At 46.7% G+C, this 23,308-nt stretch overlaps 1 protein-coding gene across 1 annotated transcript; it reads right to left on the reverse strand.

Moving 5' to 3' along the window:
- Positions 1-108: 108 nt before the first annotated feature.
- LOC139541438 (phosphatase and actin regulator 1-like) lies at positions 109-22,899 on the reverse strand. The gene is made up of 13 exons (XM_071346098.1): positions 22,449-22,899; positions 17,498-17,662; positions 9,602-9,682; positions 9,245-9,370; positions 8,776-8,979; positions 7,918-8,182; positions 4,618-4,760; positions 3,720-3,876; positions 2,911-2,966; positions 2,734-2,795; positions 2,322-2,462; positions 1,947-2,023; positions 109-1,835 (listed from the first exon to the last, which is right to left on the reverse strand). Exons 1-13 carry the CDS (start codon positions 22,699-22,701, stop codon positions 1,820-1,822), a joined length of 1,746 nt encoding a protein of 581 aa, XP_071202199.1. The 5' UTR covers positions 22,702-22,899; the 3' UTR covers positions 109-1,819.
- Between the last annotated feature and the right edge of the window lie 409 nt (positions 22,900-23,308).

Genomic DNA, 23,308 nt, shown 5'->3' on the forward strand with positions numbered 1-23,308 from the left:
CTCAAATATACTGTTCTACTTCTATGATGAAACACTGTGGTTTCATTTAGTAAAGGTGAGTTAAGTTCTCACTGTTGGTGATGCTACATATGTATGGCATAGAGACGGTTGAGGAAAAGCCGTTTTGAAATTTTGTTTTTTATTAAGTTTCCTTTAGATAAGAAACTGCATACATGATAGAAGACGAACAATAAGTTAACAATCATCACATGCAGTTTCCCTCTGTACAAAAAAGAAAAACATGTTTATTTTGTATTATGTACACATCTTATACAGTAATTCCCAAAGAATGTCCTCTTTCTTTTCTTAGTATGGAGAGGCACAGCGAGACGGTCCTGGGTTGTGTTTAGTAAGCACTCCGTTGTAAAACATTTTCCATGTTTTGTACCTTGTGAACATGTCCCTGTATACACATGCATACCAAGATACACCACAAGTCAAAGGGTTCTCCGACTAAACGATCAAGACCATCACCTGCATGTGTTTGTTATAAAATAACAATTTTGAAATGTCTGTCTCCTGTGTATGAGCTAAAGGTTGTAGTGTACTTTCCTTCACAGCCAAAGGGTTGTCTAATGTCGGTTCTCCACTACGAGGCTAAACAAGGCGGAACCATAAAATTCCTGTTTTCAGAAATCTAAATTCCATTCCCTTCATAACTATTGACCGTTAACTTGCCAGTCTATGGAGCACTCTGCTGAAACATTGTATAGACAACATACTTTATCAAATGTCATTCAAACAAAGTACATTTGACAACGTTTTCATCCCTGTAAACAATGACAGGTATAGTGACACTATACAGAGGGTTGCAGAACTCAATAATAATGGTGATCTGGGTTGCATTCAAGGTCACAACTCATAACAGCGTTTCAAAGTGTATTTGGTATTGAGCAGGCAGCTCTCTGAAATGTTCCCAGTAATTGTTCTCTTGAATGCAGCCCCGGAGGAAAGAAAAGTTCAATTATTGCTAGGTTCATATTTCTATACTGTTTCAACATGGACAGGATGTGTTGTATTTCAACATTTAATGGGTATATATTCTGATCATATTCTCATACTACAGCTTCCAGAGTAGCACATGGTGTATACGGTATTGTAAGTAGTACTGCAACACACTTATTACAGAATCCTATTCTGCAGTCCTATCTGATTGAAAGGGCTTGGTCCCTCTTTTGGAAACAGGAGCCCTTGGAGGAGAATAATCTTTCCCAATCAGTTGTTGGTCTCTGTACTTTTTTTTAGTTTTAGATACCCTGCCAAACTCAATCTCCCACAATCCCAAAGTCCCATTGGCACAGATATAGGAGCAGAGTTCCATAACTCCTCCATAGAGTAGCGTCAAAAACCGAAGTGCAATTAACCACATTAACCATCTTCATTATTAACAATTATAATAAAAGGCTATTAAAAAAAACAATACTTTTTAGTCCATATAATCTCCGCTGACAGAGAAGCCAGTCAGTCTAGTGCCTTCTGTCAGTCTCTCCATGTGTATGACAGTCCTTCTCCCCAACCCGACCACACTGACCACTGGACCAAAATACTGTTGTAGTTGGTCCAGTCTGCCCTTTCCATTCATTGGTAGCCATTTTGGGTCAACACTGGAGCCTGCAGAAGTGTCAGTCGCCCAGTTCTGTACACACCCCGCCAGGTTCAGATTAAGTTTACGGTCAGGTTCAGATCACGTTCTACTCTGGTTCTAGTGTGGTTCTGGTCTGGTTGCGTTTTGGTCTGGAAGGGGAGGGGTGTGGTACACAGAGGCAGCAGTTTTGAGGTCCAGCACTTGAGGTTCTTGAAAAAGATGGCATAAAAATAACTATGGTCGATGAAACCTAGAGGACAGAGAGAGGGAGAGAGATAATTAGTTACTGTATACACTACTTGAAGTATGGGCAAGTGTATGTGTTGTGTTGCAGAGTGTAGTATGGCTGTGACATACATACCTGGTTAGATGCCGACTACCCTCATGCACTTCCATCTCTGTGCTTTTAAATTCATTGAGTTCTTTACGTATAGCAGCCTACAAGGGACAAACAGAACCGGAGATCAGTCAGAAAAAAAAACTATACGCATGACAAGAGTTGCAAAATTCCAGGAACTTTCAATAAATTCCCTGGTTTCCCAGCAATCCTGGTTGGAGATTTCTGGATTTCCTGCTTATTCCCTTCTTATTCTGGGAATCCTCCAACCGGGATTTCAGGAAAACCAGGGAATTTATTGAAAGTTCCTGTCATTTTTCAACCCTACGCATGACTGTGCATTTGTGTGTGATTGTATATGTGTGTGCGGTGTGCGCACCTGCATGTGAGTGTTATTACCTTATCTGCAGCTGTGAGTCTTGTCCACGGTTTGTCTGCCCTCCTGTCGTAGTCCTGGGCGTCGGCTACCTCTACATAGTCACTGAAGCGGGTCAGGATCTTAGCTTCCCTCAGCTCCTCCACTGTAGGCCTCTGACTCAACTGGGGACAGGAGAAAAGGGTTGTCAGAGTGTGTGTGTGGTGGCTGAGGGTCTCGGGGGCAGTAGATATGGATTATTGTGTTAGTTGTTCTCAACCGTAAAACAATAAAGATGGCCTCGCAGGCAATCATCCAAACCGTTAGAGAAATAGACACACACACCACTTATGTTACACAACAGAGGATGAGATAACCTGATGTCATAACAGGTAATGCTTTTATATTTATAATCTGCCATCTAATGGAAAGTGATACCCTCCTCCCCCCTCTCACCTTTCTAGACAGGCGTTTCTTGAGCTCTCTCATCTCATCTAGCTCCTCCAGTTCATTGCGCGCTGAGAGAGGGAAAGACAGGTTAGAATAGAATAAAACAAAATAGAAAAGTCACTATTGTCCATTTCGTGAGAAACTAGAAATGTGTATTCTGCCTATCTAGTCTGTTCTACTTACGTTTGAGTATGTTTCTCTGTTCCAGCTCCTCTGTAGTTGGCCGTTGACTCAACCTCCTGAGAAAATGAAACTAAAGTCAGCCAGGACCGTTTCCTAACGTCTTTTATTGTTTTATTTTCTGATGTCAGACCAGTCTCCTCTGTGATCCATGACTCCCTCAGATGTATTTACCACCTCAACAGTCTGACACAGTGATTCACACAGCAACAAGAGGGAGGGAGGGAGGGAGAAGATAAATTGAGAGAGGGGAGGAAGGAGAAGGAAAGGGGAAGCAGAGAGATGGAGAGGTAGGTAGAGAATTAGATACATGGAGAGAGGGAGGGAAGGAAGCGAGGGAGGAGGCAAGAAGCAGTGAGTGTAACAAATGAAAGTGTGAGGCGAAAGAAAGGAAGGAAACTGTGAATTCTTTATTCCTGTATTGCCACGTTTATGTTCTGTACTCTGTGACGGTAAAATCCCACTTGAAGCTGTCCGCCCTCACTGGCATATTCAAGATAATATGACAGGCTCTCTTTTACTCTCCTTCGTCTATCTCCCTCTCTCCTCATCGGTTTCCTTCCATCCTCCATCCCTCTCCTTTTTCTCACATCTCATCTCTGTCTCGCTCTTCACCTCTCCCCCAGGTCACATCTCAACCAGGCCAGAGCAGGGTATACAGGTGCTGACAGAGGGGAGCTGTGTGTGTGTGTGCGCAAGCACCATGATAGCTATATACAATCTTTTAAAAAGCAGCTGTGTGTGTTTGTATATAGGAACTGAGTGCCCTCCTAGCCATTGCTATAGGGAGGGTGTATGTGTGTGCGTCTCACCGTGTGAGCTTGGTGCCTATCTGCTGCCTGAACTCCAGTCTCTCCTGGTCTGACTGTCTGGGCAGGATGTTCTTCTCCTCTAGCTCTCTCACAGATGGACGGTTACTGATCTTAATGGCCAAGGAGTCCTTCCTCAATACCTTCAGAGCCAGGGTACCTACACACACACACAAACGTTATTGTCCATTAAATGTTTATAAAATTGAATAACTAACACCACCAGTAGCTAACTCATGCACTAGCAATTAAATTGTCACAACTTTTATCCTCTACAGTGAGTGCTACAGGATGGGAGTGTGTTTACTGTTTCCAACCAACTCCTCTGTTTACATAACCAGATTACAAAGAGGTGTGTGTATGTATAAATGCTTCAGATTTTTTATTTATCCTTTATTTAACTAGGTAAGTCAGTTAAGAACAAATAATTATTTACAATGACAGCCTAACCCGGACGACGCTGGGCCAGGTGTGCGCCGCCCTATGGAACTCCCAATCACGGCCGGTTGTTATACAGCCTGGAATCGAACCAGGGTCTGTAGTGACGCCTCTAGCACAGATGCAGTGCCTTAGATCGCTGCGCCACTCGGGAGCTTGAAATGGGCCTCAAATCAATAATTCACTGCTGAAGGGAACTACTGGAACAGGGTATCTGAGGACTAGCCATCGTGTGTGTGTGTGTTTCATGACACACACCACTGTCACCTCGGTGCTTTGATTGGTCACAATCAGGGAGGCGAACCAATGGGATTCACAGCTCATAATGGAGAGGTCCAATGAAAGGAGAGCTCTTAAACTACATATCCCAGTAGCCATTGAGGCTGTTACCAGGAGGAATGGCCACTAAGCAGAGACCAAACAGCCACTACGGCCCCAAACCTATGGATAAACAAACACTTACTTGAAAACAGTGTTTCATCGTCATCTTCATCCTCCTCGTCCCTGTACGACCCAGGTATGTCTTGGTAGTCTTCTTCGTTGGAGAGGTTCTCTTTGTTGTTATCACATGCCATCATCACCGTGGGAACCACATGGTGCAGGGAGCTGAGGTCAGTGAGAAAGGTCAAACTTTAGCGAGAGATAGTGGGCTTGTGTGTGTGTTTGTCCATCCATCCGCGTGTGTGTGGTGTTAGAAATACGGGAGTAGTAAGGTAACGTCCACCATAAGTTGATATGAAAGGAGCTATGGAGTCTGTGATTAACGTAAAACAGCCAAGCGTAAACGGCACCTCAAATCAACTGAGAAAACAGGACTGAAACACTGTATAAAAACGGCCTGACTCATCCAAAAGGGAGACAAACTGCAGAACAATAAGAAACTAGCCTCGAAGCAGCATTCCTGATTGGGTCAGGGAAACAGCACAGGAGCAGATAGGAATACAATCAGCAATCTCGTAACTGGAGAATAATTATCCCTGTTGCTTATACAAACTCAGTTTGAGTGTGCCTATATGCCAACAAGGTTTACTAACATCACATTTAGACAAATTCAGGCAGCAACCAAGTCAAAGAAATAAAGACTTTAAAAAGACTAGGATACCTATTACCATTTTGTGCTTGAGACCAAACCGAAAAATGAAAGGAGAGGAAAGGAAGGAGGGGAAAAAATGGTATCCCGGGAGCACATCTGACTGAAAGGAAATCAACCCCCTGACGGCCCACCAATCAGAGTGATGGACCATGGGGGGGCAATCTGGCACATCAGTTATACCCTGACTACATCGCTCGCGCTTGCAAAATACATTTAGAAATCTATATAATTCAATTATTGCACCCACGTTCGTGCGCGCCAACGAGCGTCTGCGTTGCCAAGGACTAAAATTAGTTGGTTCTATTTGTGACACAGATTGCGCTGCAAGTCCTGCCTCTCCCATCTCCTCATTGGTTTATAGAAGCAGGTACCCACGTGCCATCTCCTCATTGGTTATACCCACGTGGGTGACTGAAAGACGAACGAGGTAGGTGGTGGTAATGCACCTAATTTATGAAAGTTGCCAATCGCAATATAAAGTCCAGAGCAGAAAAGGCCTGGGAGGAGGAGAGATGACTAGAAACGATTCGGTTGACCGTTTTGTGTGTGGATTAATTGGTGGAGTAGAGAACCTTGTGCATTTCAGGTAAAATAACAACTCAATGTTTATATCCCAGGACAAATTAGCTAGCAACAGCAAGCTAGCTAAATAGGACAAATTAGCTAGCAAGTGCAAGCTAATTTACATAAATGTTTAATGCTTTTTGACCTGTCCCCAAATCAATGTAATTGGTTCAGAGTTTGTTTTGATATTTTAACCTGCTTGTCGTGATCGCGTTTGGTGTGGGGGGACAAAGTACATTTATGCAGGATGGCGCACGCGCGCAGCCGGTTTATGTTCTGTGTCACGCCCTGATATGTTTCACCTGTCCTTTGATTGCCTCCACCCCCTCCAGGTGTCACTGATTTTCCCCAGTGTATTTATCCCTGTGTTTCCTGTCTCTCTGTGCCAGTTCGTCTTGTATGTTTTTCCAAGTCAACCAGCGTTTTTCCTGTTCTCCTGCTTTTTGCTATTCTCCTTTTTCTAGTCCTCCCGGTTTTGAACCTTGCCTGTTTCTGGACTCTGTACCCACCTGCCTGACCATTCTGCCTGCCTTGACCACGAGCCTGTCTGCCACTCTGTAATTCCTGGACTCTGATCTGGTTTTGACCTTTTGCCTGTCCACGACCATTCTCTTGCCTACCCCTTTAGATTAATAAACATTGTAAGACTCCAACCATCTGCCTCCTGTGTCGGCATCTGGGTCTCGCCTTGTCATGATACACTGAGTGTTTGGGTCAATCCCACGGCGTTTTCCTCTTGTGTGATGAATCTGTAGACTGATGGAGATGGTGTGTGTTTCTGGTGGTTCTCTAAACTGGTTAGACACCAGCCCATGATACACATACACCCAGAGAGGTAAAGCCAAGGTAAGGCTCTGGGAACTAGTGCAGCTCTTTATCCAAAGCTGAAGTGAACAACAGCCAGAGGAGGTTTAGATGAAATGGTCTCTGTACTGAGATGTGTTTGACTGACCAGATGTTTCAAATGCTGCCTAGAGTATTGTGGTATTGGATTCCTAAATGACTAATTGATTGTGAGTGGATGGATGCCAATAGTAACCAATCACAGAAACCTTTTAACATTTACAATTTAGTTATTTAGCAGACACTTTTATCCACAGCGACTTACAGGAGCAATTAGGGTGAAGTGCCTTGCTCAAGGGCACATTGACATATTTTTCACCTAGTCCGCCTGGGGATTCGAACCGGCAACCTTTCGGTTACTGACCCATTCTATTACCTATGATAAGACTTCAGAGAGCAGACCTTTTGCCCATCTTTCACTGACATAGAGAAAGGCTCTTATTTCTACTCTGACACACAGGCAAAGAGAGACTGAGACCTCCACGAAGCCCTCAACAGCAAACTGTCCTCTCTAACTCCAGACTCTTGTCTGCTAACAGTGCTCCTCTCTCCCACTGACCGGGCATCAATCTTTATACCCAATTTAACCCCACTAATTAGAACACGTTTTGTCAAATGATTAACAAGCTACTTAACGACTCGATCCAACTACCCACAATCCATCACACCGCTGTAGAGTAGGCACAGGCCAGGGCCAATGGGAGTGGAGTACAGGGCAGGCTGGATAGTGTACAAAATATTGAGTCACATCCTCTTGCCTTCAATTTTTCGGTACATGGTGTCGAAAGCGTTCCACAGGGATGCTGGCCCATGTTGACTCCAATGCTTTCCATAGTTATGTCAAGTTGGATGGATGTCGTTTGGGTGGTGGACCATTCTTGATACACACAACTGTTAAGCGTGAAAAAACACAGCAGTGTTGCAGTTCTTGACCTAAACCGGTGTGCCTGGCACCTACTACCATACCCCGTTCAAAGGCATTTCAATCGTTTGTCTTGCCTATTCACCCTCTGAATGGCACACACTCACAATCCATGCCTCAATTGTCTCAAGATTTAAAGTCTTCTTTAACCTGTCTCCCCCCTTCATCTACACTGATTGAAGTGTATTTAACATCAATAAGGGGTCATAGCTTTCACCTGGTCAGTCTGTCATGGAAAGAGCAGGTGTTCCTACTGTTTTGTACACTCAGTTATGAACCACTTCATCAACATTATTTTTCATGCACACACATGGAGGAAAGGACACACATTAAGTCCTCACCTCTCGTATCGCTTCATGGTAAGGGCCAGGGTCTTGTTGAGTTCCTCGATAATGCGGCTGGGGGGGTGTAGGGGCACAGGAAGGGTCCTGTAGTGTAGGGAGTGGCCCCCAAGGGACCCCACATGGTGAGAGGGAGGGGGGCACTTCTGGAAGGTGAGGGCCGAGGGCTCCATGCTTACCCCCGCTCCCACAGGCACACAGATCATCAGCTTCTGAGGAGGAGACAGCTTCATGGACACACAGGGCAGCTTCACTGGCATACCCTCTACGGAGGGAGGGAGGGAGGGAGAGACTTCACTATGGTGAAACAATAAAAAAAATACACTTAAGAACAAAGAAGGAACAGCATGTCAGAAAACATCAATGCAATTGAAGTATTCATAGAATCAAATCCTTTCAGGGAAAATTGGAACACACTAAACAAACATGAAGAGCTACCTATCTAAAATGGAGATAAACCACTTCTCAAACATTTTTCGGCCATTTAACAAAGAAACAAAAACATATGTGATTATTTACAAAATGTAGCACCTGTTATTAAAGACTACCACAACACACTGAATTCTGCAATTACATTGGATGAGCTACAGGACAAAATACAAACCCTCCAACCAAAAAAGGACTGGTGTTGATGGTATACTAAACGAAATTATAAAATATACAGACCACAAATTCTAATTGGCTATTCATAAACTCTTCAACATTATCTTCAGCTCTGGCATATTCCCCAATATTTGGAGAGAGAGAAATAGATACAGAGATCAGAGTCAGATATACCCACACAAGCGGCAAGCTGGTGGTCAGAGAAAATAGAAAGCAAAGTAAAAGCAAATTACACAGAGGAGTACAGGGCTCTACCTGTGATGTGGTTGGGCAGTCTGTTGAAGGGTTTGGGGGGTAGCGCTGGGGGTTGTTTGGGTTGTTTTATGATGTGATGAGATGACTCTGCCCCGCCGCCGTCGCCCGGATACACCATGACCTTAGTGGGTGGAGCCTGGCTGGGATTCTGGGTGTGGTCTTGTGGAGACGTCCCCTCTCCAGACAACTGGAACTCTACTGTACCTGGGGACAGAATAAATCAATCAAGTGTCATGTTACAAAAGGGTGAGAGGAGATTAACTAATGAGCGAGTTTGTTGGGACAGGGCCTGAGATGAGAGAATTGACCAATCAGATGTTATATTACAAAAAGGTGAATGGGAATGAAACAATGGGTGAGCATGTTGGGAGGTGTGAGAACAAAATTGACCAATCAGTTATCATGTTACAGCACAGTGCGTGATGATGAACCAATGGGTGAGTGTGTTGATAGAAGGCCTGAGATGCACCTATGGCTGACCCTGCTCCATCCATCAGCTCAGCTCCATCACAATGTGATGGATCAGACCCTCCTAACGCTGGAGAGCTCCCGTTCTCCATATTGACCTCCTCTCCACTCGTTACTACCGTTCCGTCTGCAGAGAGAGAGAAGAGGGGGAGGAGAGAGATGGAAACAGAGATAACATGTTCCCAGTACATATCTGACCTGGATTCAATACAGGTGGATACTGTGATGCTGACTGTGTGACTTGATTTTGTCTAAAGCATGTTAGATTACACAACAACAACGTTTTGCCATCAGTCTCTGCTCTCTAACCTCCCTCTGCTGTCTTCTCCTCTATACCCTCTGACCTCTAACCTCTCACCTTTGTCGTAGATGTCCTTCAGCACTCCTCTCTTGATCAGCTCCTCTCTGCTCTGCCGGGTCGACATCTTCCTCTCCAGGACTGATGGGGCAGGATATGATATCGCAACAACATTAGGTGGCATTATACATGACATTACTATATTCACTGTGCTCATAACTGGCCTGCGGAGCAGGCACAGGGTACTGATCTAATAAATGATGTAACACTGGTCACTGCCTGTCTGAATCATAACCCAATTATGGCCATGGTGCAGCGATAACATAAGGTTTGTATGGGGTAAGATAATACACTGCTCAAAAAAAAAGGAAACACTTAAACACAATGTAACTCCAAGTCAATCACACTTCTGTGAAATCAAACTGTCCACTTAGGAAGCAACACTGATTGACAATAAATTTCACATGCTGTTGTGCAAATGGAATAGACAACAGGTGGAAATTATAGGCAATTAGCAAGACACCCCCAATAAAGGAGTGGTTCTGCAGGTGGGGACCACAGACCACTTCTCAGTTCCTATGCTTCCTGGCTGATGTTTTGGTCACTTTTGAATGCTGGCGGTGCTTTCACTCTAGTGGTAGCATGAGACGGAGTCTACAACCCACACAAGTGGCTCAGGTAGTGCAGCTCATCCAGGATGGGACATCAATGCGAGCTGTGGCAAGAAGGTTTGCTGTGTCTGTGAGTGTAGTGTCCAGAGCATGGAGGCGCTACCAGGAGACAGGCCAGTACATCAGGAGACGTGGAGGAGGGCGTAGGAGGGCAACAACCCAGCAGCAGGACCGCTACCTCCGCCTTTGAGCAGGAGGAGCACTGCCAGAGCCCTGCAAAATGACCTCCAGCAGGCCACAAATGTGCATGTGTCTGCTCAAACGGTCAGAAACAGACTCCATGAGGGTGGTATGAGGGCCCGACGTCCACAGGTGGGGGTTGTGCTTACAGCCCAACACCGTGCAGGACGTTTGGCATTTGCCAGAGAACACCAAGATTGGCAAATTCGCCACTGGCGCCCTGTGCTCTTCACAGATGAAAGCAGGTTCACACTGAGCACGTGACAGACGTGACAGAGTCTGGAGACGCCGTGGAGAACCTTCTGCTGCCTGCAACATCCTCCAGCATGACCGGTTTGGCGGTGGGTCAGTCATGGTGTGGGGTGGCATTTCTTTGGGGGGCCGCACAGCCCTCCATGTGCTCGCCAGAGGTAGCCTGACTGCCATTAGGTACCGAGATGAGATCCTCAGACCCCTTGTGAGACCATATGCTGGTGCGGTTGGCCCTGGGTTCCTCCTAATGCAAGACAATGCTAGACCTCATGTGGCTGGAGTGTGTCAGCAGTTCCTGCAAGAGGAAGGCATTGATGCTATGGACTGGCCCGCCCGTTCCCCAGACCTGAAGCCAATTGAGCACATCTGGGACATCATGTCTCGCTCCATCCACCAACGCCATGTTGCACCACAGACTGTCCAGATGTTGCCGGATGCTTTAGTCCAGGTCTGGGAGGAGATCCCTCAGGAGACCATCCGCCACCTCATCAGGAGCATGCCCAGGCATTGTAGGGAGGTCATATAGGCACGTGGAGGCCACACACACTACTGAGCCTCATTTTGACTTGTTTTAAGGACATTACATCAAAGTTGGATCAGCCTCTAGTGTGGTTTTCCACTTTAATTTTGAGTGTGACTCCAAATCCAGACCTCCATGGGTTGATAAATTTGATTTCCATTGATCATTTTTGTGTGATTTTGTTGTCAGCACATTCAACTATGTAAAGAAAAAAGTATTTAATAAGAATATTTAATTCATTCAGATCTAGGATGTGTTATTGTAGTGTTCCCTTTATTTTTTTGAGCAGTGTATATATCTGTGTGTGTGTGTGAGGATGTGTGTGTGTGTTGGTCACATTTCTGAACATGTGGTGTTCTGAGAACAGCAGAATCTGCACCGACAGCTGGGGGAGCAGCATGAGATTAGAAAAACAGGGCAGCACCCCACTGGTGTGTTTAGAAAGCAGCTAGAACGATGCAACCTAGGGCATAGCCTCTCTATCCAAAACATATACATGTCATACTGTAGATTTAACCTGGACACATGGCTCAGGACTACCTTGCATAACAAACTTGATATTATATCATACGGACGGTATATATCTTACATAATTCCGGAACATTATTCAATTAAAGAGACAGTATTAGCTGAACTTCAGTAACAGCAAATATAGGGTCAGACTGAATCTGCAGGGAATCTTATCTGGCAACACTTCCACAAGAGTTCTCTACATTTCTGAAGAACAAGACTGATCATGTATAAATGTTCAAAAGCACTATTTGGTATTTTTCATTTCAGATAGGCCTTTCATAAATTAAGGGGACCTATGCTCTCAGAATCTACCAAGTCTTGCTGATGTCTAACGTGTGCACACACACATCCTGTGGTATCTTTGGCCTTAGCTGCGTGGCTCTGAGGTATCATGGCACCTAACTGCTTATCCCCTGTTTACATAATATAGCCATCATACAGTACAGCACCTAGCTGCCCAGCTCTGTTACCCCACAGTACCTACAGTACAGCACCTAGCTGCCCAGCTCTGCTGCCCCACAGTACCTACAGTACAGCACCTAGCTGCTCAGCTCTGCTTCCCCACAGTATCTACAGTACAGCACCTACCCAGCTCTGCTGCCCCACAGTACAGCACCTAGCTGCCCAGCTCTGTTACCCCACAGTACAGCACCTAGCTGCCCAGCACTGCTTCCCCACAGTATCTACAGTACAGCACCTAGCTGCCCAGCTCTGCTGCCCCACAGTACAGCACCTAGCTGCCCGGCTCTGCTGCCCCACAGTACAGCACCTAGCTGCCCGGCTCTGCTGCCCCACAGTACAGCACCTAGCTGCCTGGCTCTGCTGCCCCACAGTACCTACAGCACAGCACCTAGCTGCCCAGCTCTGCTGCCCCACAGTACCTACAGTACAGCACCTAGCTGCACAGCTCTGCTGCCCCACAGTACCTACAGTACAGCACCTAGCTGCACAGCTCTGCTGCCCCACAGTACCTACAGTACATCACCTAGCTGCCCAGTTATGCTGCCCCACAATACCTACAGTACCTAGCTGCCCAACTCTGCTGCCCCACGGTACCTACAGTACAGCACCTAGCTGCCCAGCTCTGCTTCCCCACAGTACCTACAGTACAGCACCTAGCTGCACAGCTCTGCTGCCCCACAGTACCTACAGTACATCACCTAGCTGCCCAGTTATGCTGCCCCACAATACCTACAGTACCTAGCTGCCCAGCTCTGCTGCCCCACAATACCTACAGTACTTAGCTGCCCAGTTATGCTGCTCCACAATACCTACAGCACCTAGCTGCACAGCTCTGCTGCCCCACAGTACTTACAGTACAGCAACTAGCTGGCCAGCTCTGCTGCCCCACGGTACCTACAGTACAGCACCTAGCTGGCCAGCTCTGCTGCCCCACAATACCTACAGTACAGCACCTAGCTGCCCAGCTCTGCTGCCCCACAATACAGCACCTACCTGCCCAGCTCTGCTGCCCCACAGTACCTACAGTACAGCACCTAGCTGCCCAGCTCTGCTTCCCCACAGTATCAACAGTACAGCACCTAGCTGCCCAGCTCTGCTGCCCCACAGTACAGCACTTAGCTGCCCGGCTCTGCTGCCCCACAGTACAGCACCTAGCTGTCCGGCTCTGCTGCCCCACAGTACAGCACCTAGCTGCACAGCTCTGCTGCCCCACAGTACCCACGGTACAGCACCTAGATGCCCAGCTCTGCTGGCCCACAGTACATCACCTAGCTGCCCAGTTATGCTTCCCCACAATACCTACAGTACCTAGCTGCCCAGCTCTGCTGCCCCACGGTACCTACAGTACAGCATCTAGCTGGCCAGCTCTGCTGCCCCACAATACCTACAGTACAGCACCTAGCTGCCCAGCTCTGCTGCCCCACAATACAGCACCTACCTGCCCAGCTCTGCTGCCCCACAGTACAACACCTAGCTGCCCAGCTCTGCTTCCCCACAGTACAGCACCTAGCTGCCCAGCTCTGCTGCCCCACAGTACAGCACCTAGCTGCCCGGCTCTGCTGCCCCACAGTACAGCACCTAGCTGCCCAGCTCTGCTGCCCCACAGTACCTACAGCACAGCACCTAGCTGCCCAGCTCTGCTGCCCCACAGTACAGCACCTAGATGCCCAGCTCTGCTGGCCCACAGTACATCACCTAGCTGCCCAGTTATGCTGCCCCACAATACCTACATTACCTAGCTGCCCAGCTCTGCTGCCCCACGGTACCTACAGTACAGCACCTAGCTGGCCAGCTCTGCTGCCCCACAATACCTACAGTACAGCACCTAGCTGCCCAGCTCTGCTGCCCCACAATACAGCACCTACCTGCCCAGCTCTGCTGCCCCACAGTACAACACCTAGCTGCCCAGCTCTGCTTCCCCACAGTATCTACAGTACAGCACCTAGCTGCCCAGCTCTGCTGCCCCACAGTACAGCACCTAGCTGCCCGGCTCTGCTGCCCCACAGTACAGCACCTAGCTGCCCAGCTCTGCTGCCCCACAGTACAGCACCTAGCTGCCCAGCTCTGCTGCCCCACAGTACCTACAGCACAGCACCTAGCTGCCCAGCTCTGCTGCCCCACAGTACCTACAGTACAGCACCTAGCTGCACAGCTCTGCTGCCCCACAGTACATCACCTAGCTGCCCAGCTCTGCTGCCCCACAGTACCTACAGCACAGCACCTAGCTGCCCAGCTCTGCTGTCCCACAGTACCTACAGCACAGCAACTAGCTGCCCAGCTCTGCTAGCCCACAGTACCTACAGTACAGCACCTAGCTGCACAGCTCTGCTGCCCCACAGTACCTACAGTACAGCACCTAGCTGCACAGCTCTGCTGCCCCACAGTACAGCACCTAGCTGCACAGCTCTGCTTCCCCACAGTACAGCACCTAGCTGCCCAGCTCTGCTACCCCACAGTACCTAAAGTACAGCACCTAGCTGCACAGCTCTGCTGCCCCACAGTACCTACAGTACATCACCTAGCTGCCCAGTTATGCTGCCCCACAATACCTACAGTACTTAGCTGCCCAGCTCTGCTGCCCCACGGTACCTACAGTACAGCACCTAGCTGGCCAGCTCTGCTGCCCCACAATACCTACAGTACAGCACCTAGCTTCCCAGCTCTGCTGCCCCACAGTATCTACAGTACAGCACCTAGCTGCCCAGGTCTGCTGCCCCACAGTACAGCACCTAGCTGCCCGGCTGCCCAGCTCTACTGCCCCACAGTACCTACAGTACAGCACCTAGCTGCACAGCTCTGCTGCCCCACAGTACCTACAGTACAGCACCTAGCTGCCCAGCTCTGCTTCCCCACAGTACCTAGCTGCACAGCTCTGCTGCCCCACAGTACCTACAGTACAGCACCTAGCTGCCCAGCTCTGCTGCCCCACAGTACCTACAGTACAGCACCTAGCTGCACAGCTCTGCTACCCCACAGTACCTACAGTACAGCACCTAGCTGCCCAGCTCTGCTGCCCCACAGTACCTACAGTACAGCACCTAGCTGCCCAGCTCTGCTACCCCACAGTACCTACAGTACAGCACCTAGCTGCACAGCTCTGCTACCCCACAGTACCTACAGTACAGCACCTAGCTGCACAGCTCTGCTACCCCACAGTACAGTCAAGAGTATGTGAGCAGAGTTGAGCGTTTGGAATCCCGCTCATCGTTCACAGAAAAAATAACTGCCACTCCAAATTCACTCCATTCATTAAAAATAACCAGATAAGGTGCCTAAGAAGGAATTATTTAGGCAAATAATATCAAAGCTATAGCCTACAAAAAAATAAATTGTGAAGCATTTGCAACACACTAGGTTGGCGAAACATTAAGCGGACCGCATTTAAACAACATTTTGTTGATTTAAATCATTATAGTCTATAAATTGCACATATAGGCTGAAACATAAAAATGAAACGAGAAATGCCTTATTAGGCTCAGTCTATAGTGTCTTTGAATTCACTTTTAGAAACATGAGTTTGGCCAGAGTCTGTGGCTTCAGGCTCATGTGATGGTGCCTGGAGAGCAGGCCAGCAGTGGAGAATACCCTCTCCGCACTTGCAGAGCCACTGGATGCTAAACACCCTTCGGGCCACTCTTGCCAGGCAGGGCAGGGATGCGGAGTTGTTTAAAAAAAACTTTTCTATAGGTAGGCTTAAAGGTATTTAGGCTAAATCAAACCCTATCAAAACGGTAAGCTCCTTGAAAGAGGTAATATGTCAGGCCTATTGGGCCAAAATCAATAATAGCCTATTGTGTGTGTGTGTATATACACTGCTCAAAAAAATAAAGGGAACACTTAAACAACACAATGTAACTCCAAGTCAATCACACTTCTGTGAAATCAAACTGTCCACTTAGGAAGCAACACTGATTGACAATAAATTTCACATGCTCTTGTGCAAATGGAATAGACAAAAGGTGGAAATTATAGGCAATTAGCAAGACACCCCCAATAAAGGAGTGATTCTGCAGGTGGTGACCACAGACCACTTCTCAGTTCCTATGCTTCCTGGCTGATGTTTTGGTCACTTTTGAATGCTGGCGGTGCTCTCACTCTAGTGTTAGCATGAGACGGAGTCTACAACCCACACAAGTGGCTCAGGTAGTGCAGCTCATCCAGGATGGCACATCAATGCGAGCTGTGGCAAGAAGGTTTGCTGTGTCTGTCAGCGTAGTGTCCAGAGCATGGAGGCGCTACCAGGAGACAGGCCAGTACATCAGGAGACGTGGAGGAGGCCGTAGGAGGGCAACAACCCAGCAGCAGGACCGCTACCTCCGCCTTTGTGCAAGGAGGAGCACTGCCAGAGCCCTGCAAAATGACCTCCAGCAGGCCACAAATGTGCGAGCCACTGCCTGTTCACCCCGCTATCATCCAGAAGGCGAGGTCAGTACAGGTGCATCAAAGCGGGGACCAAGAGACTGAAAAACAGCTTCTATCTCAAGGCCATCAGACTGTTAAACAGCCATCACTAATATTGAGTGGCTGCTGCCAACATACGAACTCAACTCCAGCCACTTTAATAATGGAAAAATTGATGTAATCAATTTATCACTAGCCACTTTATATTATATAATGTTTACTTACCCTAGATTACTCATCTCATATGTATATACTGTACGCTATACCATCTACTGCATCTTGCCATCTTGATGTAATGTATCACTAGCCACTTTAAACATTGCCACTTCATATAATGTTTACCTACCCTACATTACTCATCTCATATGTATATACTGTACTCTATACCATCTACTGCATCTTGCCTATGCTGTTCGGCCATCGCTCATCCATATATTTTTATGTACATATTCTCATTCATTCCTTTACACTTGTGTGTAAGGTAGTTGTTGTGAAATTGTTAGGTTATATTACTTGTTAGATATTACTGCATGGTCGGAACTAGAAGCACAAGCATTTCGCTACACTTAACACCTGCTAACCATGTGTATGTGACAAATAAATTTGATTTGCCATGGCTACCCAGCAATGCCCTCTGCCTCATAGCACCTACAGCCATACATACATCAACATGACATCATTACACTGTAAGGTTGTAGCTTTGCCTTGAGGACATAAGACTACAGCTACCACGGGGTAGGGGGGAGTGCTTCGGTGGCAAACGGAGAGGTAGAATACAAGCGGTTAAGGCTAAGGGGTTAGATCTTAGGGTGTTAGACTAGGGTCAGGGGAGAGGTAGAAAGCAGGGCTTATGGTTCAGGGGTTAGATCTTAGGGTGTTAGACTAGGGTCAGGGGAGAGGTAGAAAGCAGGGCTTATGGTTCAGGGGTAAGGGTTGAAGGTTAGATAGGGGTCTTACCAGCAGATGTCTGCTTGAACTTCTCGCTCTTCTTCTTCCTCCATTTCCACGGTTTGAACAGACGACCGAGGGTGGCAAACTTGCTCCGCCTGCGAATGGGAGGGGTGTGTGTGCCAGGGACAAGTGAATCAGATCGCATCGCTGCCAGTCGCTCCACCTCCTCAACTGAGAGGATAGAAAAGAGGAGAGATGAAGGGGAAAGGAGAAGAGATGAAGGGGAGAGAAAACAGTCAATAACATAATCCGTAAAAGAATGAGATTCAAAGTATGTGGTCACATACACATATTTAGCAGATGTTATTGCGGATGTAGTGAAATGCTTGTGTTCCTAGCTCCAACAGTGCAGTAGTATGTAACAATTCACAACAATAGACAAATCTAAAAGTAAAAGAATGGAATAAAGAAATATATAAACTATCAAGACGAGCAATGTCGGAGCGGCTTTACAGCAGATTAGAATACAGTATATACACATGAGATGAGTAAAGCAGTATGTAAACATTATTAAAGTGACTAGTGTTCCAATATTAAAGTGGCCAGTGATTCCACGTATATAGGGCAGCAGCCTCTAAGGTGCAGGGTTGAGTAACCGGGTGGTAGCTGGCTAGTGATGGCTATTTAACAGTCTGATGGCTTGAGATTGAAGCTGTTCTTCAGTCTCGGTCCCAGCTTTGATGCACCTGTACTGACCTCTCCTTCTGGATGGTAGCGGGATGAACAGGCCGTGGCTCGGGTGGTTGATGTCCATTGATATTTTTGGCCTTCCTATGACATCAGGTGCTGTAAGTGTCCTGGAGGGCTGGCAGTGTGCCGCGGTGATGTGTTGTGCAGACCGTACCGCCCTCTGGAGAGCCCTGCGGTTGCGGGCGGTGCAGTTGCCGTACCAGGCGGTGACACAGACCGACAGGATGCTCTCAATTGTGCATCTGTAAAAGTTTGAGGCTCTTAGGGGCCAAGCCAAATTTCTTCAGCCTCCTGATGTTGAAGAGGCGTTGTTGCACCTTATTTCACCACACTGTGTGGGTGGACCATTTCAGATCGTCAGTGATGTGTACGCCGAGGAACTTGAAGCTTTCCTCCTTCTCTACTGCGGTCCTGTCGATGTTACACAACCCAGTTAGGGGCGTGCTCCCTCTGCTGTTTCCTGAAGTCCACGATCAGCTCCGTCATTTGTTTGATGTTGAGGGAGAGGTTATTTTCCTGGCACCACTCTCCCAGGGCCCTCAACTTCTCCTCGTAGGCTGTCTCATCATTGTTGGTAATCAGGCCTACTACTGTTGTCATCTGCAAACTTGATGATTGAGTTGGAGGCGTGCGTGGCCACACAGTCATGGGTGAACAGGGAGTACAGGAGGGGGTTGAGCGCGCACCCCTGTGAGGCCCCTGTGTTGAGGATGAGTGAAGTAGAGGTGTTTTTCCTACCTTCCCCACCTGGGGGTGGCCCGTCAGGAAGTCCAGGACCCAGTTGCACAGGGCGGGGTTCAGACCCAGGGCCTCGAGCTTAATGATGAGCATGGAGGGTACTATGGTGTTGAAGGCTGAGCTATAGTCAAGGAGCAATTGATCTGAATGCGTCTAATTAATACATAAGGAAGAGACCATGGTAATATAAATCATAACACAAGGAAAGATGAAGATGGAAGGTTTACAGAGGGGAGTTTAAAAAAATATATTTTTATTTTTAACTTTCTCCACATTATACACAGCCCAGTTTGGTCTCTCTCTCTCGAAAGTATTCACCCCCCTGGGTATTTTTCCAATTTTGTTGCCTTACAACCTGGAATTAAAATAGATTTTTGGGGGGTTTGTATCATTTGATTTACACAACATGCCTACCACTTTGAAGATGCAAAATATTTTTTATTGTGAAACAAACAAGAAATAAGAGTTGGATGGTTTCCGCTGGTGTACAGCAATCTAAGTCATACCACAGATTCTCAACTGGATTGAGGTCTGGGCTTTGACTAGGCCATTCCAAGACATTAAATGTTTCCCCTTAAACCACTCAAGTGTTGCTTTAGCAGTATGCTTAGGGTCATTGTCCTGCTGGAAGGTGAATCTCCATCCCAGTCCCAAATCTCTGTAAGACTGAAACAGGTTTCCCTCAAGAATTTCCTCGTATTTAGCACCATCCAACATTCCTTCAATTCTGACCAGTTTCCCAGTCCCTGCCAATGAAAAACATCCCCACAGCATGATGCTGCCATCACCATGCTTCACCGTGGGGATGGGGTTCTCGGGGTGATGACAGGTGTTGGGTTTGCGCCAGACATTTTCTTTGATGGCCAAAAAGCTCAATTTTAGTCTCATCTGACCAGAGTACCTTCTTCCATATGTTTGGGGAGTTTCCCACATGCCTTTTGGCGAACCCCAAACGTGCTTTCTTATCTTTTTTTTAAGCAATGGCTTTTTTCTGGCCACTCTTCCGTAAAGCCCAGCTCTGTGGAGTGTTCGGCTTAAAGTGGTCCTATGGATAGATACTCCAATCTCCGCTGTGGAGCTTTGCAGCTCCTTCAGGGTTATCTTTGGTCTCTTTGTTGCCTCTCTGATTAATGCCCTCCTTCCCTGGTCTGGGAGTTTTGGTGGGCGGTCCTCTCTTGGCGGTTTGTTGTGGTGCCTTGCAGCTTCATTAAATAGTACCCGCAAAACACCAGTCTCAACGTCAACAGTGAAGAGGCGACTCCGGGATGCTGGCCTTCTAGGCAGAGTTGCAAAGAAAAAGCCATCTCTCAGACTGGCCAATAAAAATAAAAGATTAAGGTGGGCAAAAGAACAAAGACACTGGACAAAGGAACTCTGCCTAGAAGGCCAGCATCTCGGAGTCGCCTCTTCACTTGACGTTGAGACTGGTATTTTGCGGGTACTATTTAATGAAGCTTCCAGTTGAGGACCTAGTGAGGCGTCTGTTTCTCAAACTAGACACTAATGTACTTGTCCTCCCCTCAGTTGTGCACCGGGGCCTCCCAGTCCTCTTTCTATTCTGGTTAAAGCCAGTTTGTGCTGTTCTGTGAAGGCGTATGAGATCTTCAGTTTCTTGGCAATTTCTCGCATGGAATAGCCTTCATTTCTCAGAAGAAGAATAGATTGACGAGTTTCAAATGAAAGATCTTAGATTCTGGCCATTTTTAGCCTGTAATCGAAATCACAAATGCTGATTGTCCAGATAGTCAACTAATCTAAAGAAGACCAGTTTTATTGCTTCTTTAATCAGAACAACAGTTTTCAGCTGTGCTAACATAATTGCAAAAGGGTTTTCTAATGATCAATTAGCCTTTTAAAATGATAAACTTGGATTAGCTAACACAACGTGCCATTGGAACACTGCAGTGATGGTTGCTGATAATGGGTCTCTGTACACCTATGTGGATATTCCATAAAATAATCAGCCGTTTCCAGCTACAATAGTAATTTACAACATTAACAATGTCTACACTGTATTTCTGATCAATTTTATGTTAATTTAATGGACACAAAAAATGTGCTTTTCCTTTCAAAAACAAGGACATTTCTAAGTGACCCCAATCTTTTGAACGGTAGTGTATATCTCTCTCTCCCTGAGCTATGATACGCTCTGCACTGTAAGAGAGATGTCAGACTGTTCTAAAATAATTACACTGCTCTCCTTACTCCATTTTCTCATCATTTTTCCATCTCCAAACTCCCCCTCCTTCCCATAACACCGGTCTTCCTACCAGGCTGGACTGTTCGGAAAAAAGGCATGGTGCCCGGATCACAGGGACAGGGGAAAAATATTCTAATTCAAATAAAAATACTAATTCAAACTCTTAATCACACACACACACACACACACACACACACACACACACACACACACACACACACACACACACACACACACACACACACACACACACACACACACACACACACACCTTTTAGTCTGCACAAAGAGTAAGTGTGTGTGTGAGGGAGAGTGGGGGCGCAGGGGTTGGCGGGGGGAGCTATTTATAACTTGTCAGAAATGTCCAGATCAACTAGCCCATGTCAGCTAATGTTTTTAGCTAGGTTTTTTAGCCCATACATTTTGTTGTAATGTTTGAGTCACTCAAATATCACATGAATACACGTTGGCGAAATGTGTAGAATTGCAAGAAAATGTGCTTTAAAACAGAAACATTTTCTCTGCACCTCATGACAATATGTGTGAAATAAGCTTTAAAACCTACAACAACAAAACAACTATCCGCCAAGAAGAGGTGTGTGAACAGTTTGTATCATGAACAGTGCTTGTGCCCTTAGAAATAGACATGGTGTGGACGTGCAGTGGGGGCGCAGGATGTTCCCCAATGCTGGAAGGGGGGCCTGGGTGAAGTTTGGCATGAGAAAATAGTAGTAACAGCCTAAGTGTAAAGGAGAGGAGACAGACCTATCAACTGAATTAACTATGGAATGCATTTAAATGATTTATGCTTTTCATATGCACTTGTGATAGTAAATAGAACGGTACATCTCAGGCTTGTAGCCTACTGGAGCCAGGGGCTGTTTGAACACCTCCATCACAACAACATTCAAAACACAGCAGAAGAAGAAAAATACCATTCCAATGCTATACTGCCTAGATAGATATTCAATAGCCTAATGCTTACAAAACACCATATACTAGTACATCCACAGAAATAGTCTGACTCAGAGTAGTATTCTTTATTATTACGATTTGAAAAGTCCTCAGCAGCCTGTCCACGGAGAAAAACAGCCCGCCGTGGGGCAGGCAAAGGCAAGCGAGCAAGCCAAGGGAGCGGTCGCTTGGAGGAGCAGTGCAAAGATGAAGTGGGAGATGATCAAAAACATCTCCTACTGCTTGAATCAACGTTGTTTCACGTAATTGCAATTCAATTGAGTGGAAACAGCGTGAAATATACTTTCAATTGATGCCTGTGCCCAGTGGGCTCTTCCTGCTGCTGTGAAAACCTCAACCCTCCTCTCCACTCACCTTCATGGCAGTTGCCGCGGCAGTTGCTGCATATGTGCTTGATCTCCTTCCCGATCTGGCAGTGGATCATGAAAGGTATATTGTTGTTGTTTGCCGCGGGTTGCTGCTGCTGTTGCTTGTCGCTACGGCTGGGATTCTTGGACGTCTTCCGAAGCAGGTAAAACGCTCTCCTCTTCGGCGGCTTCTCCTCGGTAACGGCTGGGAGTGGGGAGGGAGCGTCGTTCCGAGAACCAGACGCGTACCAGGAGCTCATAACGGCGTATGCAGGAACCGCTATGGTTAGGCAAAGCAGGGCTATGGCTGTGTGGGGTGGATCCGCTGATCCCGATTCGCTCTCAGATATGCAGTCAGGGGGGCTTTAAACGGTCTAGTCAACTGTCTACTCCAATGCTGATGACCTCCGCAGACTTAAAATAACTTCCTGCCAATCCCTGGCTTTGTGCACGGGGGCCAACAACTTCAGAGTTAGGGCTACGTAAATTCGTCAGTTTTTGTATTATATGGATCTGTTCTTCGCCATTTATTTAGGGGTCCAATCCCTGTTTATGTATCCTTGTACGTCATCACATTTGAATCTGCCTCTCAACTGCATGGGCGGGGTTTACGGTCTCCCTAAATACTGATTTCCAGTAGTTACCACAAACACAAAGTCTATATCGTAAAAATGAATGAAAACAAATGTGCTCTTTGGTCTTAATTTAAGGTTAGTGTTATGCATAAGGTTAGCAGTGTGTTAATTAATGTTTAAGGTTAAGATTATGGTTAGGTTTAAAATCAAATTTTAAGAAGATAAATGGGCTGGGGTTTATGACTTTGTGGTTGTGGTAAATATTGACGACTCAAAATAATCTCCACCCACT

The sequence above is a fragment of the Salvelinus alpinus genome, chromosome 16 (genome assembly GCF_045679555.1).
Source record: "Salvelinus alpinus chromosome 16, SLU_Salpinus.1, whole genome shotgun sequence".
Taxonomy (NCBI): domain Eukaryota; kingdom Metazoa; phylum Chordata; class Actinopteri; order Salmoniformes; family Salmonidae; genus Salvelinus; species Salvelinus alpinus.